Below are 19,252 nucleotides of genomic sequence, written 5' to 3'. Positions count from 1 at the left end.
TGGACAGGGAGGCCTGGCGTGCTGTGGTTCATGGGGTCGCAAAGAGTCGGACACGACTGAGCGACTGAACTGAACTGATACATAAAATGTAACCATTTCAAGTAAACATTTTGATGTGCTTTGACAAATGCATACCCCTATATATCCACCTCCACAACCAAGATAGAAAATATTTCTGTCATCCCCAAAAGTTCTTTTGTGACCAGACAACAGATGATCTGCTGTCAAATAGGTTAGTTCAGTTCCAACAACATAAATAATGCATCACTTGATATTGTCCTACACCTCACATATAAAGATCACCCCACACACTTTTACTAGCCTTATTTTTTATCATAATCTCAGTTTGATGAGTTGTTATGTGTTCAAGTTAATGAATCTTTTCTTCTGTAGTTATAACCTGCTATTAAGACTATCCTGTGAATTTTTATTTCAAATATCACATTTTTAGGTCTATAAGTTCAGTTTGGTTTCTCATATCCGCCAGTTCACTCTTGTTTATTTTCATGATGTCCTTTTAGTCCTTAAGTGTATTTATAAAAGTGACTTGAAAGTTCTCATCTACTCATTCTGTGATTTCTGACTCTCATTCTACTGACTGATTTTTCCTTTGGCTGTGGCTTGTATTTTTCTCTTATTCAAATACTTAGTACTTTTATTTATTTATTTATTTATTTTTACTGAATACGAGAAATAGTGACTGGCTATTGAGTGTCTGGATTCTCTTTTCCTCTGTTAAAACCTGTTGAGTTTTGTTTGGGCAGCCAGCTCAGTTTGATCTGCAGATCAGTTAGATCTATTCAAGACTTATTTTTAAGCTCTGTTTAGATTGGTTTAAAGTAGTCTTTCCAATAGGGCTAGTTTAGCCTTATTACTAAGGGATCTCCTTTCTGCCATTTCTTCTTATGCCTTGAAAATCCAACAAGGTCTCTGGTCTCTCAGCTCTGGGTGGATAGAACTACAACATGTTTCAGCCCTATACAATCTCTGGGAGTTTTTCAGTTCACAGCTCCATGGTAGACATTCTTTCCACAGTACTTATTATTTGTGTCTCCTCATGGAGTCCCACTTTATGTACTTTCAATTTATTATGGTTTTATTCATTTAATGTATTTTTAATATTATAGTTGTCCTACTTTAAGCCCCATATTGTCTAAATTTGGCTAGTGAGAGTCCATTTAAGCTGACTTCTGTGTCCTTTTCACATTATTCTTGTTAGTCTTTTAACATTAATTTGCTTTCTAGCACAGCAAGCTGTCTTACTGCTGTTCAGTTGCTCAGTCATGTCCAACTCATTGCGACCCCATGGACTGCAGCATGCCAGGCTTCCCTGTCCTTCACCATCTTCCGGAGCTTGCTCAGACTTATGTTCATTGAGTCGGTGATGCCATTCAACCATCTCATCTTCTGTCATCCCCTTCTCCTCCTGCCTTCAGTCTTTCCCAGCATCAGGGTCTTTTCTAATGAGTCAGCTTTTTGTGTCAGGTGGCCAAAGTATTGGAACTTCAGCTTCAGCATCAGTCTTTCCAATGAATATTCAGGATTGATTTCTTTTAGGTTTGACTGTATTGATCTCTTTGCAGTCTGTGGGACTCTCAAGAGTCTTCTCAAACACCACAGTTCAAAAGCATCAATTATTTGGCGCTCAACTTTCTTTATGGTCCAACTCTCATATCCATACATGACTACTGGAAAAACCATAGCCTTACTAGACGGACCTTTGTTGGCAAAGTAATGTCTCTGCTTTTTAATATGCTGTCTAGGTTGGTCATAGCTTTTCTTCCAAGGAGCAAGCATCTTTTAATTTCATGGATGCAGTCATCATCTGCAGTAATTTTGGAGTCCAAGAAAATATAGTGTGTCATGGTTTCCATTGTTTCCCCATCTATTTGCCATGAAGTGATGAGACTGGATGCCATGATCATTTTTTGAATGTTGAGTTTTAAGCCAACTTTTTCACTCTCCTCTTTCACTTTCATCAAGAGGCTCTTTAGTTCCTCTTCAGTTTCTTCCATAAGGGTGGTGTCATCTGCATATCTGAGGTTATTGATATTTCTCCCAGCAATTTTGATTCCAGCTTGTGCTTCATCCAGCCCGGCATTTAGCATGTTAGACAAAAACTCTGCATAGAAGTTAAATAAACAGGGTGACAATATACAGCCTTGATGTACTCCTTTCCCAATTTGGAACCAGTCTGTTATTCCTTGTCTAGTTCTAACTGTTGCATCTTGACCTGCATACAGGTTTCTCAAGAGGCAGGTAAGGTGGTCTAGTATTCCCATCTCTTGAAGAATTTTCCAGTTTGTTGTGATCCACATAGTCAAAGGCTTTAGTGTGGTCAGTGAAGCAGAAGTAGATGTTTTTCTGGAATTCTCTTGCTTTTTCTATGATTCTGCGGATGTTGGCAATTGAACTCTGGTCCTCTGTCTTTTCTAAATTCAGCTTGAACATCTGGAAGTTCTTGGTTCAGGTACTGTTGAAGCATAGGTTGGAGAATTTTGAGCATTAATTACTTTGCTAGCATATGAAATGAGTGAAAGCTGTCTTAGGCTCGCTTTGTATTTTCTTTGCCCATATTTAGAACTAACCTTTCCTCCAAGAAGCCCTGATTTCTTTTAGTATATAGAATAGTATTTAGATACCAAAGTCTAGGCTGTGAAGGTGCTTATTGCACCTGGTTTGTGGTATAGAAATAAATGGGAGTCATTTGTTTCTTGGCCCTTTCTTTGTGGTTTAGAGCTAGGAATATTTTTAGAATCACGAGTTCAGACTGATATTTTCAGTTAAAATTTAAATTTGGAAAGATTTTATTAAACTTTTTGGTTTTATATCTTTTATATTGAGATTTTTAATTCCTATAATATTATCATGATATTTTATTTGCTTTATTCTACATATGTATTAGTTTCAAAATTAAAATGCAAATATTATTAATAATACTACAGAGTGAGATTTAAGATCTTGAATGTAGGATATATCTCTTCAAGGGTTTCTGCTTCTGATAATAAGGGACTAGCTTATATCCTCTTTTAGATAACAATGACCAATCTAATCTAGGGTAAAAATATTTAAAATACCTATTTGATAGAACTGGAAAATGCCCCAAAGCATATAAGAACTAGAGAGGAATAGACTCTTCAAAGAATGGGACTATAGTTAGTGACATTTACATTTTACAGCTTTTCCTGAAGGGCTGTACAACTAAGATTCAAGCAGAGAGCCTCAGCCTCACTGGCTTGAGCTGGGATGTCAGGGAGTTCTCAAATTTGCATATAAATAGCCATCCAAATCCTTGGCCAAACCTAAATAGACATGTGGAACAGAAACTCCAAGGAACTTGGCAAGAAACAACAGCTCTAAGGCCAAAAAAAAAAAAAAGAGCATAAATTTCAGCTGTTGTTCATCACAGGGAAGCAATGCTAATCATTAGAAAATGGAAGTGATTATATTAATATCAGACAAAATAGATGGCATAAGAAATGTTAAGAGAGATGATGATTCATAATGATTAAAAAGAAGTACAGTTCATCAAAATAATCCTAGATGTGTTTGTAACTAATAATAGAGTTACAGAATAGTTCATGTAAAAACTGACAACCAAATGAAGAAATAAATCTACAACCGTAGTTCGAGACTTCAGCCTTCCTTTCTGTACTTGATGGAACAAGGAGCTAGAAAATTAGTAAATATATAGGAGATTTGAATAACACTGTTAGCCAACTTTACCTAATAGACATTTATAGAACACTCTGCTCCACAGGAATAGAATATACTGTTAATGTTCTTTTAAAGTAGACAAGGAGAAATTCCCTGGTAGTCTAGGGTTAAGACTTTGTGCTTTCACTGCGGAGGGCCTGGGTTCAATCCCTGGTCAGGGAATTAAGCTCCCACAACCCATGAGGCCTGGCCCCCAAAAAATAATATGAATAAATAAAGTAGATATAGAGTATTTAGCAAGACCATAGACTATATATACCACCAACCCATGTCACTGAATTTGAAAGGATGTCATGCAGAGTATGTTCTGTTACCCATCAGAATAAAATTAGAAAGCAGTAACAGAAAGATATCCCAGGTATTTGGGAATTAAATTATTTAAGTACAGTAATTTGTTGCTGCCTTTAGAAAAAAAAATCCAGGTTAATGGCAAAAACAACAATGATTTATTATCTTTCATCATCTTGGTGTTGTCTGTGTAGTTTTTCTGCAGGTTTTGCCCATGATTACTCAAAGAGCTGCACACAGATAGAAGACTAAGTCTTTTTTCCATATGGCCCTCCATCCTCAAGTAGGCTAAACAGGTCTTCCTCACATAGTGGAGGCATATACCAAGAAATCAAGTCCTAGTAACACTCTTATCAGGCCTCTACTTTTATCAGATTTGTACATGTTCCATTGGCCAAAAAAATAATCATATGGGCAAGGTCAGAATCAATGTGGGAGGGGATGCATGGAGACTCCCATGTTTCATTGGGTGTAACCTTTTACCACAATTGATATGACCTTGATTAAATCATTTTTCTCAACTATTCAGTAGAGTTTATGATATCCATTCTCAGGCTTGTTGTGTAAATTAAATGAAATAGTATAATCATATAGTACCTAGTATATATGATAAAAGTTGTTTGGGGGTGAGGGGAGGTTTAAGATACCAAAAGTAATTGAGTAGCAAATGGTATTATCTACCATTATTCATTTCCTACTGTATGCACTGACCTAAATAAATAGTAGGGTTACAAATAGACACAGTTCTTATCCTTAGAGAAATGATGTTTTGAATATAAGGGAGAAATATCAATAACCTCAGATATGCAGATGACACCAGCCTTATGGCAGAAAGTGAAGAAGAACTCAAAGGCCTCTTGATGAGGGTGAAAGAGGAGAATGAAAAGTTTGGCTTGAAGCTCAACATTCCGAAAACGAAGATCATGGCATCTGATCCCATCACTTCATGGGAAATAGATGGGGAAACAGTGTCAGACTTTATTTTTTTGGGCTCTAAAATCACTGCAGATGCTGATTGAAGCCAGGAAATTAAAAGACTCTTACTCCTTGGAAGGAAAGTTATGACCAACCTAGATAGCATATTAAAAAGCAGAGACATTACTTTGCCAACCAAGGTCCGTCTAGTCAAGGCTATGGTTTTTCCCGTGGTCATATATGGATGTGAGAGTTGGACTGTGAAGAAAGCTGATTGGTGAAGAATTGATGCTTTTGAACTGTGGTGTTGGAGAAGACTCTTGAGAGTCCCTTGGACTACGAGGAGATCCAGCCAGTCCATTCTAAAGGAGATCAATCCTGGGTGTTCACTGGAAGGACTGATGCTAAAGCTGAAACTCCAGTGCTTTGACCACCTCATGTGACGAGTTGACTCATTGGAAAAGAGTCTGATGCTAGGAGGGATTGGGGGTGGGAGGAGATGGGGTTGACGGAGAATGAGATGGCTGGATGGCATCACCGACTCGATGGACATGAGTTTGAGTGAACTCCGGGAGTTGGTGATGGACAGGGAGGCCTGGCGTGCTGTGATTCATGGCGTCGCAAAGAGTCAGACACGACTGAGCGACTGAACTGAACTGAACTGAAGCCCAAATTAGGTTTATAGATTTTTGTAACTGTCAAGAAGTTTTATAAACTCAACCATGGTGTGACACTTGGATACACATATATTCAGTTTAACATTAAAGTTGGTTAATTGCCAGTGTTAATACACCAAAGTTATGTATTAAAACATCATTTTAAAGAGCTCTATCTTTTTACAAGTTTTAAAAATGATTTGGTCAAGCAGTATCTGGAATACCATCAAGTTTCAGAGAGCTATGCTCTGCAGAATTTTAATCAATTTAATCATCAAAATGCACTTGAAAACACTGGAAAGTTCTGCTTTTAAATAGTTGTTAAAATATAAACAGTTGGAACTCTGAAGGAAGGCTAGCATAGTTTATTCTGGAACTGCAGTCTAAGTTTGCAAATACCATGTTCTTTAATTGTTTGGCAAAGTACTGACAAAAATAAATCTTATGAAAATTAGATTTGAGAAAATAGAATATACTGATCTCTCTCACTCGTGTGTGTGTGTACACATGTCTTTTTCTCCCTCTCTTCGTATTTTCTTTGCTTCTCTGCTTTAGCAGTTAAATGACTTACGTTTATAATTTCTAAAAAAAAAAAAGGTTTTTTAGTTTACTCATTTTTAAAAAACATTTCATTGCCTATATTAGTTTAAAATACATGCTAGAATGGTGCTGAGACTACTGGATATCCACATACAAAAGAATGAAGCTGGACCCTGACCTCACACCATATACAAAAATAAACTCAACTCAGAATGATCAAATACCCATATGAAACAGTTAAAGCTATAAAACCCTTTTAAGAAACATGGGGGTTAATCTTTGTGACCTTGGATTAATTTCTTAGATATGACACCAAAAACCCAAGCTACAAAATAAAATAAAATAAATAAATAAATTGGACTAATCAAAATTTTAACTTTTATGCTTCACTGTTAAGAAGTAAAAGACAACCCACAGAATGGGGGGAAATATTTGCAAATCATTGCAGATGGTGACTGCAGCCATGAAATTGAAAGATGCTTACTTCTTGGAAGAAAAACTATGAGAAACCTAGACAGCATATTAAAAAGCAGAAAAAAAAATGCAGAGACATTACTTTGCTGACAAAGTTCCATCTAGTCAAAGCTATGGTTTTTCCAGTAGTCATGTATGGATGTGAGAGCTGGACCATAAAGAAAGCTGAGTGCCGAAGAGTTAAGGCTTTTGAACTGTGGTGTTGGAGAAGACTGGAGAGTCCCCTGCACTGCAAGGAGATCAAACCAGTTCATCCTAAAGGAAATAAGTCCTGAGTATTCGTTGGAAAGACTGATGTTTGAAGCTGAAGCTCCAGTACTTTGGTCACCTGATGCAAGGAACTGACTTATTGGAAAAGACCCTGATGCTGGGAAAGATTGAAGGCAGGAGGAAAAGGGGACGACAGAGGATGAGATGGTTGGGTGGCATCACCAACTCAATGGACATGAGTTTGAGCAAGCTCCAGGAGTTGGTGATGGACAGGGAGGCCTGGCGTGCTGCAGTCCGTGGGGTCACAGAGAGTCGGACATGCTGACCGACTGAACTGACCTGATTTGCAAATCAGATATCTAATAAGGGACTTTTTCATCTAAAATACATAAAAAGGCTTACAACAAAAAGACAAAGGCACTATAAAAACAGTAAAAAGACAACCCAGCTTTAAAATGGACAAAAGTTCTGAATAGACATTTCTCCAAAGAAGATATACAGATGATTAATAAGCACATGAAAAGATGCTTGACATCGTTAGTCATCAGGGAATAAATCAAAACCAGAGTGAAATGCCACTTCATACCCACTAGGATGGCTAGAATCAAAACTGGCAAACATTAGCAAGTGTTGCCAGGAAGTGAAGAAATGATAACCCTCATACCCTGCTGGTGTGATTGTTAAATGAGGTAGCTGCTTTGAAAAACAATTTCCCCAAATGAGCAAATATACCATTACTTTATAACTAAGTAAGTCCAGTCCTAGGTATATATCCACAAGAAACGAAAACATATGTCTACAGGAAAACTTGTACACTGACATATAAGTTGTATACCAATGTTTATAGCAACATTTTCATATTAGCTGAAAAGTTGAAACAACCCATTAACTGACAAATGGATAAACAAAATGTGTTATATCCATGCAATATCCATGGAAAGGAATGAAATACTAATACATGTTACTACGTGGATGGACTTTAGAAACATTATGCTAAGTAAGAGAAGCCAGACAGGAAATATTGTATGGTTCTATTTATAGTAAATGTTCAGAACAGGCAAATCTAAAACCTGGGTTGGGAAGATCCCCTGGAGATGGGAAAAGCTACCCACTCCAGTATTCTGGACTGGAGAATTCCGTGAATTGTACAATCTATGGGGTCGCAAAGAATAGGACACAACTGAATGACTTTCATTTTCTTTCATAGACAAAGACAGTAGATTAGTGGTTCCAGAGGCTACAGAGAATAAGGGATAGGGGAGCAATAGCTAAAGGACATGGCAGGGGTAGGGGGAGGTTTGGAGGTAATTAATATGTTCTAAAACTGTGATGACAGTGCTATATTTAAAGTGGATAACCAACAAGGATCTACTGTATAGCACTAGCACAGGGAACTCTGCTCAATAAGATGTAACAACCTAAATGGGATAGTAATTTGAAAAAGAATAGTATATGTATAGCTGAATCACTTTGCTGTATACCTGAAACTGTCACAACATTGTTAAATAACTGCACTCCAATTTAAAATAAAAAGTTAAAAAATAAAAGAAAGTTGAGATAATTGCATGTATCTGTGAATATGCTGTAAGTCAAGTGTATTAAGTAATTTAAATGAGTAAATTATGTATGTCAATAAAGTTGTTACCAAGAAAAAATTATTAGAAGAAATAGATTTTTGCAAGTCTCTTTACCAAGTAGTGTGCCACAAGCCAGAATCTTTAATTACTCTATATTAAGGTCTATGTGATATTCAAAACCACTGAATTGTGTACTTTAAAGTGACTAATATGGTTAATCTTATATAATATGAATTTTTATCTCACTCTTTTTTTTTTGGCTGCCCCATGTGGCATATAGAATCTTAGTTTCCCAACCAGGGATCAAACTTGTGCCCCCTGCAGTGGAGGAGGGGAATCTTAACCACTGGAGTGCCAGGGAAGTCCCTTTATCTCATTGTGCAAAACTTAGGAATACAAAATAAGTTTAGCAATGAGAGCTCAGTGAAAGAAGTCAGAGCTCAGATCCTTTTTGATACCAACTCCCTTAGCAGAGAGTCCAGAGAGTGATCAAAATTGTATACCAGAAGGGCTCAGTGAGCACACTTGTTTGTCCAAGAGTCCGTAGAAGGCCATCCAGTGAAGGTCCTCAAAATTATTTCAATGGAGCCTTCAAATGTTGAGGAAGACACCACCACTCTTAATACGAAGAACAGTGAGGCTGAGTTTCAGTTCAGTTCAGTTCAGTCGCTCAGTCGTGTCTGACTCTTTGTGACCCCATGAATCACAGCACGCCAGGCCGCTCCATCACCAGCTCCCGGAGTTCACTCAAACTCATGTCCATCGAGTCGGTGATGCCATCCAGCCATCTCACTGAGTTTACTACTTGCTAAAGATCCAACCAGTCCATTCTAAAGGAGATCAATCCTGGGTGTTCATTGGAAGGACTGATGCTAAAGCTGAAACTGCAATACTTTGGCCACCTCATGCGACGAGTTGACTCACTGGAAAAGACTCTGATGCTAGGAAAGGTTGGGGGCGGGAGGAGACGGGGACAACAGAGAATGAGATGGCTGGATGGCATCACTGACTCTGTGGACAAGTTTGGGTGAACTCCGGGAGTTGGTGATGGACAGAGAGGCCTGGCGTGCTGTGATTCATGGGGTCGCGGAGAGTCGGACACGACTGAGCGACTGAACTGAACTGAAAGCAGAAAAAGAATATTTACAAAATATAATCTCTCTGACAAAGTAGAACTGATGCAAAGGGTTTTGAGAAGTGTGGGTTTCAGGGACTGGCAGATTTTCAAAACTGGGAATGTACTACAGAGTTGCTCACTTTTAACTGGTGTGTAGAGATAGGACTTCCCTAGAAGTCGGTAGGGAGGGTCTATTCTTCCCTAGACAGTGAAGAATCCGCCTGCAATGCAGGAGACCTGGGTTTGATCCCTGGGTTGCGAAGATCCTCTGGAGGAGGGCATGACAGCCCACTCCAGTATTCTGGCCTGGAAAATCCCCACAAACAGAGGAGCCTGGCGGACTACAATCTATGGGGTCTCAAAGAGTTGGACACAACTGAGTAACTAAGCACTAGCACACAGAAATTGGAGGACTGTCGGAAGCAGGAGTGGAAGCTTGACTGCTGATGCTTACTGGAGTGAGGCTGTGGTTGACTGGCTGCCTTGCAGAAGCAAGGGCTGTCACTTGTGACTTAGAGGCATGGCTATTGGGCAAAGCAGTTACTGTTTGATTGGGACAGGTTTGAACTAATTCTGTGATTACTTGCTTATGGCTTGGAACAAGAGCTAAAGAACGGGCAATGTTTCCTTTTCTTGAATTTGGAGCATAGAAACTTCTTTTATTCTCAACATCTCCTGTTTCTGATAGCTGCATTAGAATATAATTTAAAATCTTTACTCAGTAGGCAGTCAGGAATCATGGGTGTTTTTAAGCAGAGAAGTGACCGATGAGATCGTTCGTTGACTTATAAAAGGTGGATTATAGAGGAAAAGAGAAAGTCCAGGAAATGGGTTAGAAGGCTGTTGAAAATGCTAAACTTTAGAATGTTCTGAGGTGTAGCCTTATTAACAGGAGAGGAAAGCAGACTTTATGTTGCATTAACATCTTACTTTTCCTTCCCTGTTACCGCTCGCTCTCTCTCCCTCTCAGCAAGTGAAAAATTAACATCTATGCCAAGGAAGAACTACTAGTGAATATCAAGATTTTCCTAATTATTAAATCAGGAATAACTTAGAAGCAATTTGAGGAAAGAATGCTTTGCTTTCTGACCATTTTCTTGGTTCTCTTAGATAATTAAGTTGAAAGCTGAAGCCCGACTGGACCTACTAAAGCAGATTGGTGTTTCTGTCGACACATGGCTAAAGAGTGCAATGAACCAAGTGATGGAAGAACTGGAAAATGAGCGATGGGCCCGCCTTCCTGCAGTGTCTAATAATGGAACCTTACACTCGGTACAGTTTCTCTTGAATATGATGGGCTAACTTCACTTAAAGGATGCTCTTCTATGACTGTGTAACCAAACTTGATAATAGCCAAAATTTTAAAGAAAAAGTAATGGGTTTTCTAATGGTTTGGAGTTTTTTCCTTTAGTCTATCACTAATTGAGTTAAACTTAGTGCAGGAAAGAAAGAGAGAAGAAAAGAATAGCACTTTTTTACAATGTGCATTATATAGTGATAAAATATTATCTCTAGTAGGTTTATCATTATCCCATTCATAAAAGTAGGTATATTTCTTATCCGGAGGTAGCAGGATAAAAATTTTAGTCTAATGTTTCCAGGGTTTTCAGAGGTCTTCTTCAGTGTAAATGAAAATGAACATCCAGAGCATTGTAAACAGTGTTAAAGAAGGGAAAGGAACACAGTCTATGACTTAGTCTGTTCAGTTCACAAGGCCTGTCACACTCTGCTCACAGTCTCTTTCTTTCATCAGGGAGACAGTGTTACAGGTATAGGTTTATGAATAAGGCCAGAACCCATACTTACGTTCTCTTACTTCAGGTTCAGAGTGTTCTCCACTCTGATGTCATCCAGTTCAACTGTGGTTTTTCTTCCTGGAAATCTGAGTATCAGAAAAGTTCAGTGATTTTACGTAGGTGGATATATAATGCCTTGCTGGTCAAACTATTTTTCCCGCTTTCTCCCTACCCATGTTTCTCTCTCATCCAGTTTATTTCCATATGGCATTTATTACAATCTGTATTTGTCTTCTTGTTTTATTTTATTTATCATCTATCTTCTTCCCTGAAATGTAATTTCCATGCCTACCTGGTTCACTGTTCTGCACAGCAAAGTGTCTGGCACATATCAGTATTCAGTAAATGTCCGTTGAAGGACAAAGTGAATGAATCAACAGATAAATGGAATAGTGTGTATGCTCAGTTTCTCAGTCATGTCTGACTCTTTGCAACCCCCTAGACTGTGGCCCGCCAGGCTTCTCTGTCTATGAAACTTTCCAAGCAAGAACAATGGAGTGGGTTGCCATTTCTTACTCCAGGGGATCTTCCCAACTCAGGGATCACACCTATGTCTCTTTGTCTCCTGCCTTGGCAGGTGGATTCCTTACCTCTGCACCACCTGGAAAGCCCAGATGGCATAGTAGCAAACTAAAACTCTAATCTCCTGACTTTCCACTGTATCCATAGTTCCTCTTCAATATTTGTGCCTTTCAGATAAAAGGAATCGAGCTAGAGAAAATGGCCATGGTTTAAGAACATTCCTGGAAGTTTTGTCAGTTTTTTTGCATGGCATTTAAAGAGAATACACTTGTACATTTAAAAAGGATTGTGAGTGTGTGTGCATTTTAAGGAAAAGCAATCTGCTGAAGGTTTATTTTTATTTCACTATTAATGGTAATCCAGCTGGGGAAAATAAGTATATATCACCTATTTGACTTTGGGGTTAGAAGAACTTACCCTGTTTCAAATACAACAGAGTTACTCTGTCTCATGGAATGTCTCTTCCCTTGCATCTTTTAAAAGCCACAACTTCCATCTGATTCACGTTATTCTGTTTAACAAAACTTACAGTGATAACAAATTCCAGATACATTCTTGCTTTTTTGGCTTCTTCAGCAGTACTTACTGTTGGCAACCTATCAACCCCATGATTTTCCTCAGACTAGCATCTTTTCTAACTCTATCAACTGGGCAGGCACTTATCCCTATCTGCCCACTTCCTGGGCAAATTGGAATTGAACAAGACTTGGTGTTTCTCCTCAAAAAGCTTACAAACTGGTAGAGCAGACAGACTTCTATGGATCTTAATGATACATGGAAGTGTATAACTGAACTATTGTGTAGCAAATGCAAACTTGAAATTGATAACTCCTAACTCCTCAGCACATATTGGAAAAAGTCTCTGGATTTCAGAAATTCTAAGATACCCTCCAGCTCCAAGATCTCATGGTTTTGTAAAATTGTATCAGAAAAACTTAGCATACCTCATTTTATTGCATTTCACTTTATTGAGCTCACCAACAATTGCATTTTTTTTTAACAAATTAAAGGTTTCATTTTTCATTTGTTATGGTGATCTGTGATCAGTGATCTGTGATGTTACTACTGTAACATTTTGGGGCACCACAAATCCCACCTGTTAATTGATAAATGTTTGTGTGTTCTGACTGTTTCCCCAACTAGCCATTCCTCTGTCTCTCTCCGTCTCTTCTTGCCTCCCTATTCCCAGAGATGCAGCCATATTGAAATTAGGCTGATTAATAATCTATAGAGTGGTCAGGTGAAAGGGAGAGGTGCACATCTCTCAGTCTGAATCAAAAGCTAGAAATGATTAAGCTTAATGAGAAAGGAACATCAAAAGCCAACACAGGCCAAAAGCTAGACCTCTTGAGCCAAATGTTTGGCCATGTTATAGATGCAAATGGAATGTTCTTAAGAGAAATGAAAAGTACTATTCCAGTGAGTATGTGAATGATAAGAAAGAAAAAAAGCTTTATTGCTGGTAGCAAGGAAGTTTTAGTGGTCTGGATAGATGATCAAACCAGCCACAACATTCCATTAAGCCAAAGCTTAATCCAGAGCAAGGCCCTGTTTTCAATTCTGTGAAGACTGAAAGAAGTAAGGCTGGGAGAAATATCAATAACCTCAGATATGCAGATGACACCACCCTTATGGCAGAAAGTGAAGAGGAACTCAAAAGCCTCTTGGTAAAAGTGAAAGAGGAGAGTGAAAAGGTTGGCTTGAAGCTCAACATTCAGAAAACAAAGATCATGGCATCTGGTCCCATCACTTCATGGGAAATAGATGGAAAAACAGTGGAAACAGTGTCAGACTTTATTTTTTTGGGCTCCAAAATCACTGCAGATGCTGATTGCAGCCAGGAAATTAAAAGACGCTTGCTCCTTGGAAGGAAAGTTGTGACCAACCTTGATAGTATATTAAAAAGCAGAGACATTACTTTGCCAACCAAGGTCCGTCTAGTCAAGGCTATGGTTTTTCCTGTGGTCATGTATGGATGTGAGAGTTGGACTGTGAAGAAAGCTGATCGCCGAAGAATCGATGCTTTTGAACTGTGGTGTTGGAGAAGACTCCTGAGAGTCCCTTATACTGCAAGAAGATCCAACCAGTCCATTCTAAAGGAGATCAATCCTGGATGTTCATTGGAGGGACTGATGCTAAAGCTGAAACTGCAATACTTTGGCCACCTCATGCGGCGAGTTGACTCACTGGAAAAGACTCTGATGCTGGGAAAGTTTGGGGGCGGGAGGAGAAGGGGACGACGGAGAATGAGATGGCTGGATGGCATCACCGACTCTGTGGACATAAGTTTGAGTGTACTCCGGGAGTTGGTGATGGACAGGGAGGCCTGGCGTGCTGTGATTCATGGGGTCGCGGAGAGTCGGACACGACTGAGCGACTGAACTGAACTGAACTGAAACGAAAGGTTGGAAGCTAGCAGAGGTTGGTTCATGAAGTTTAAGGAAAGAAACTTTGTAACATGAAAGTGCAAGGTGAAGCAACAAATGCTGATGTGGAAGCTACAGCTTGTTATCCAGAAGATCTAGCTAAGATCATTAATCAAGGTACTCACAATGAAAAATGATTTTCAATGTAGACAAAATAGCTTTGCCATGGGAAAAGATGTCACCTAGGACTTACATAGATAGAGAGAAGGCAATGCCTGCCTTCAAAGCTTTGAAGCACAGGCTGACTGTTTTGTTAGGGGCTAAGGAAGTGGTGACTTTAAGTTGAAGCCGGTGCTCATTTACCATTCTGAAAATTCTAGGGACTTTGCTATGCTCTGTAAATGGAACAAAAACCTGGATGACAGTGTATCACTGTACAACATGACTTTATGAATATCTTACATCCACTGTTTAAGATCTACTACTCAGTCTTCCCTGGTGGCTCAGTGGTAAAGAATCTGCCCTGCCAATGCAGGAGACAGGGGCTTGATCCTTAGTTCGGGAAGATGCCGCATGCCACAGAGCAACTAAGCCCATAAGCCACAACTGCTGAGCCCATGTGCTGCAGCTACTGAAACCTGCGCCCTTGGAACCTGTGCTCTGCAACAAGAGAAGCCACCACAATGCGAAGCCCTCCCGCTGCAGCTAGAGAGCAGCCCCTGCTTGCCACAACTAGAGAAAAGCCCATGCAGCAACACAGACCAAAAACACAGCCAAAAAACATAAATAAATTTTTGAAAAAATTTTAAAAGATCTACTACTCAGAAAAAAAGATTCCTTTGCAAATATTACTGTTCATTGACAATGCACCTGGTCACCCAAGAGCTCTGATGGAGATGTACAATAAGATTCATGTTGTTTTCATACCTGCTAATACAATATCCCTTTGGTAGCCCATGGATCAAGGAGTAATTTTGATGTTCAAGTCTAATGACTTAAGATATACATTTCGTAAGTCTGTAGTTGCCTTAGATAGTGATTCTTCTGATGGCTCTAGGCAGAGTAAATTGAAAACCTTTTGGAAAGGATTCACCATTCTAGATGCCACTTAGGAACACTCATGATTCATGGGAAGAGGTCAAAATATAAATATGAACAGGATTTTGGAAGAAGTTGATTCCAGCCCTCATGGATGACTTTGAGGGATTCAAGAATTCAATGGGGGAAGTAATGCAAGAGTAGTAGTAATAGCAAGAGATCTAGAACTAGAAGTGGAGCCTCAAGATGTGACTGATTGCTGCATCGTGTAATAAAACTCTAGTGGATTATGAGTTACTTCTTATGTATGAGCAAAGAAAGTGATTTCTTGAGATGAAAGCTACTCCTGGTGAAGATGCTGTGAAGATTGCTGATGTAACAACAAAAAGTTTAGACTATTACATGAACTTAGTTGATAAATCAGGGTTTAAGAGGATTGCCTTCAGTTTTGAAAGAAGTTTTACTATGGGTAAAATGCTATCAAATAGCTTTGCATGCTACAGAGAAATAGTTCATGAGAGGAAGAGTAAATCAATGCCACAAACTTCAGTGCTGTCCCATTTTAAGAAATTGCCATGGACATCCCAGCTTTCAACAGCCACCACCTTGATCAGTCAGCATCCATCAACATTGAAGCAAGACCTTTTTACCAGCAAAAAGATTGTGACTCACTGAAAACTCAAATGATAGCATTTTTTGGCTATAAAGTATTTCTTAATTAAGGTATATACATTTTTTAGACATATAGTATCACAGGCTTAATAACTACACTATAATATAAACATAGATTTATGTGCACAGAGATCAAACCAGTCAATCCTAAAGGAAATCAGTCCTGAACATTCATTGGAAGGACTGATGCTGGAGCTGAAGCTCCAATACTTTAGTCACCTGATGCGAAGAACTGACTCATTGGAAAAGACCCTGATGCTGGGAAAGATTGAAGGCAGGAGGAGAAGTAGACGACAGAGGATAAGCTGGTTGGATGGCATCACCGACTGGATGGACATGAGTTTGAGCAAGCTCCAGGAGTTGATGATGGACAGGGAAGCCTGATGTTCTGCTGTCCATGGGGTCACAAAAAGTCATACATAGCTAAGCTACTGAACTGAACTGACTATATTGTGGTGGTCTGAAACCAAACCCACAATATTTCCAAGGTATGCTTATACCTGCTAGAAAAATGGGAGAGAAGGAAATGTCCTCATGAAGGAAATGTCATTTGGGATAATCTTTAAAGAAATTTAACAAGAGATAAAGGAAGGCATCTGAGCATGAAGGAAGGAAATGAAGGAGATGTCCCTAGCATAGTGTCTGGCAGTGAATAGTACAGACTGATTGTAAGTGTTGAATAAATCGGGTATTTTTGACAACTGTCCCGAAACATCAGCTCATCTAGAGACATGTCATATCCTCTGTGAAAGGAGCATTTTGCAATCCCATTCCACTCTTTCTTCCCTGTAGTCACTCTTACAGAACCTGTGTTTTCTCAGTTTCAGCTGAGGGATGTATTTTGTGGATGCTCTACTATCAGTATAAATAAGGGAAAGATGTAAGCATAAAATAGTTTAATGAAGTCCCAATATTTACTTAACCTGATTTTAAATGACAACCATGAAATAACTTGGAGGAATTTGTAGCTCTTCACACTGACAGCTAGCTGGAGAGAAACAGAGAGTAGAAATACACATTCGGGGGCCAAATTATTTCTTCCATTACAGATGCCAGCAAAAGCATTACTCATCAGGTTTAGAATTCCCTTTCGTCTGGAAAACATAGTTAATAGTACTATTAGACATTACTAGTGTAAAGTGCCCCATAGAGATAAATATTTTTTAAATGTATATTGTTTATCTTATAGAATAAGAAAGGGACTATACTTTCCTGAGTATTAACTCTTCACCTTCTGTATTATGCTGTGGTACAGAATATAGGAATAGAAAGGAAAAAAATCACAATATAGCAATATTTTTTAATGGAGAGCATTCTACTGGTATAATTATTCAGTTGATGGTTAATCAGAGCCTGCATACAGTCTCCTATGATTGGATTGCTGCCAGTGACCCAGTCACCCCTTCTATCATTTATCCCTTCTTATTTTCTTGCCTTCTCTTACTCAGAAACCCATACCCAGTTTAAAACCTAATTTTGAAATTATATTAATTGTAGAATAGAAAGATTATATAACTAGATAACAAAAAATTAGGAAGTATGGCAGAGAAGAAAATAAAAAAAAGCTCCATCCTTAAAACAACACTGTTAGCAACTTAATTGAATTCCTTCCTCTTTCTACTATTCTTTTTTTGAGCACTTTTATCGTAATAAGGTTAATTTTGGATATTTTTATCTAACATTCCATATTGACGGATGACCTTCATAATCATCCTTTTCATGTCTGTGTAATATCCCATCAGGAATGCGTTTACTTAACTCTTTATGTTTAGTATTTGGCTTGCCTCCACATAGTCTAAATAACACTTTAAAACATTTTTACACATTTTTTTCATACTGGGGATTTTTTTCTGTAAGTTAGGATCTTAGAATTACTGAGTCAGAGATTCTTAGTTTGAGGTTGGTTTATTTTTGTTCTTTCTGTCTGTTCTTTTTTCCCCTCTGTATTTTCAGACTGTAGCTGACAGTGTTTACATGACTTCCTTGTTTTCAACCACTTCCCCCAACTACTATGCCAAGGCATCCTGACATCTACTCTGTTGGGAAGCATCCCTAAGTATATGAGCATTTCACAGAGTTGCACAGAAATAAATTCTAGGTCTGTTCATTATGAAGATCATGCTCAGTATGTGTTTGAAAGGCAAGAATAAAGATTTTAAACCTTTAAGATGCTAATTTGGTTCCCATCTGCCTCAGTAATGCCTTATAGCCCTTGCATCCAATGGGCTTTGTTTTTATAACACAGAAACCTGTTTGTTGGCTTAAGCTAAATCCCAAAGAAATGAACAATGGATTTTCATGATGAGGTAAATGTAAACTATAGAAAATAATGGAATATACCTATAAAAATCTTCAGTTGCTTTATTATTTACAGTATTTCCAAATGTAAAGGGCATTCACCTTTTTACTGGACTAAACTCCATACTCAAAATGTCCACACTTTTAATGAAACTGACATTTCAGGTTCCCAGTAGGATCAGTTTAATTCAATTCAGTAAGCATTTATTGAGCCTTCACTGCTCATAAGACCCTTTGCCAGGGGCTGGAAATTATTTAGCTGCATATGACTGTTGGGTTGGTGTCCACAGATCAAGAGAACCAGTGTCACTTACTGACAGCCAAGACCAAAGATGGGCATTGAAAAGCGAGAGCATTTCACTTCTAAGAGAAGTATCTCTAGCCGTGTTATGTTCTTTGACTTTCTCCATAGCCATAACAAGTAAAGTGCTTGACACAGGTCCTTACACATGATACATGTTCAGAAATATTAATCTGAACTTTAAGCATTTTATTCCAGTTCTACCAACTAAGCTAAAAATACTGCCAAAAAGAGGGTATTCGCTTTGGTAAATCATCTGTTCTGTACCAGGTACCATGTCAGGCACATTCATATATTATTTTAATTAATGATCACAACCATCCTGAATGTATTTACAGATGAGAAGATAGACTTAGAAGAATTAACTGTCTTGCCAAGCAGCACTCAGCTAGTAAGTGGAGAAAGCTGGGATTAGAACCCAAATATGTCTGCCTGTAAAGCCCTGCTTTTTTTCTCACTCCTTGGATGACTCTTTATTCCTCTAACCTTTTTCATGATTCATTTCAATTGCTGTATCTTTTCTTTTTTCATTTCTTGTTTTAAGCATCTGGTGAATTATTGACAGCCCTATTTTGATGTAATTAATGGTCTTACAGCATCTTCAAGTACTGTGCAACCAGTTGTCATAAAAATTCCAAAGCTTTATTATTATTAACAGTTTTACTGAAGTATAGTTGAAATACAATAGATTACACATATTTAAAAACATACACTTGATTGACCTCTTTCATACAGCATAATTATTTTGAGTAGCATCTATGTTGT

The 19,252-nt window shown here is 38.4% G+C and overlaps 1 protein-coding gene across 1 annotated transcript in view; it reads left to right on the top strand.

Moving 5' to 3' along the window:
• The window catches only part of FCHSD2 (FCH and double SH3 domains 2), a 249,661-nt gene that overhangs the window by 209,873 nt on the left and 20,536 nt on the right, over positions 1-19,252 (top strand). The window contains exon 13 of the mRNA XM_055423620.2: positions 10,605-10,766. Within this exon, the coding sequence (XP_055279595.2) occupies positions 10,605-10,766 (162 nt within the window). The remainder of the gene's footprint in view (positions 1-10,604; positions 10,767-19,252) is intronic.

Source organism: Moschus berezovskii, chromosome 14 (genome assembly GCF_049115385.1).
Source record: "Moschus berezovskii isolate FMDL1 chromosome 14, NW_MosBer_1.0, whole genome shotgun sequence".
Taxonomy (NCBI): Eukaryota; Metazoa; Chordata; class Mammalia; order Artiodactyla; family Moschidae; genus Moschus; species Moschus berezovskii.
The sequence above is the reverse complement of the archived record's forward strand: the minus strand, read 5'-3'. Positions and strand labels throughout refer to the sequence as shown.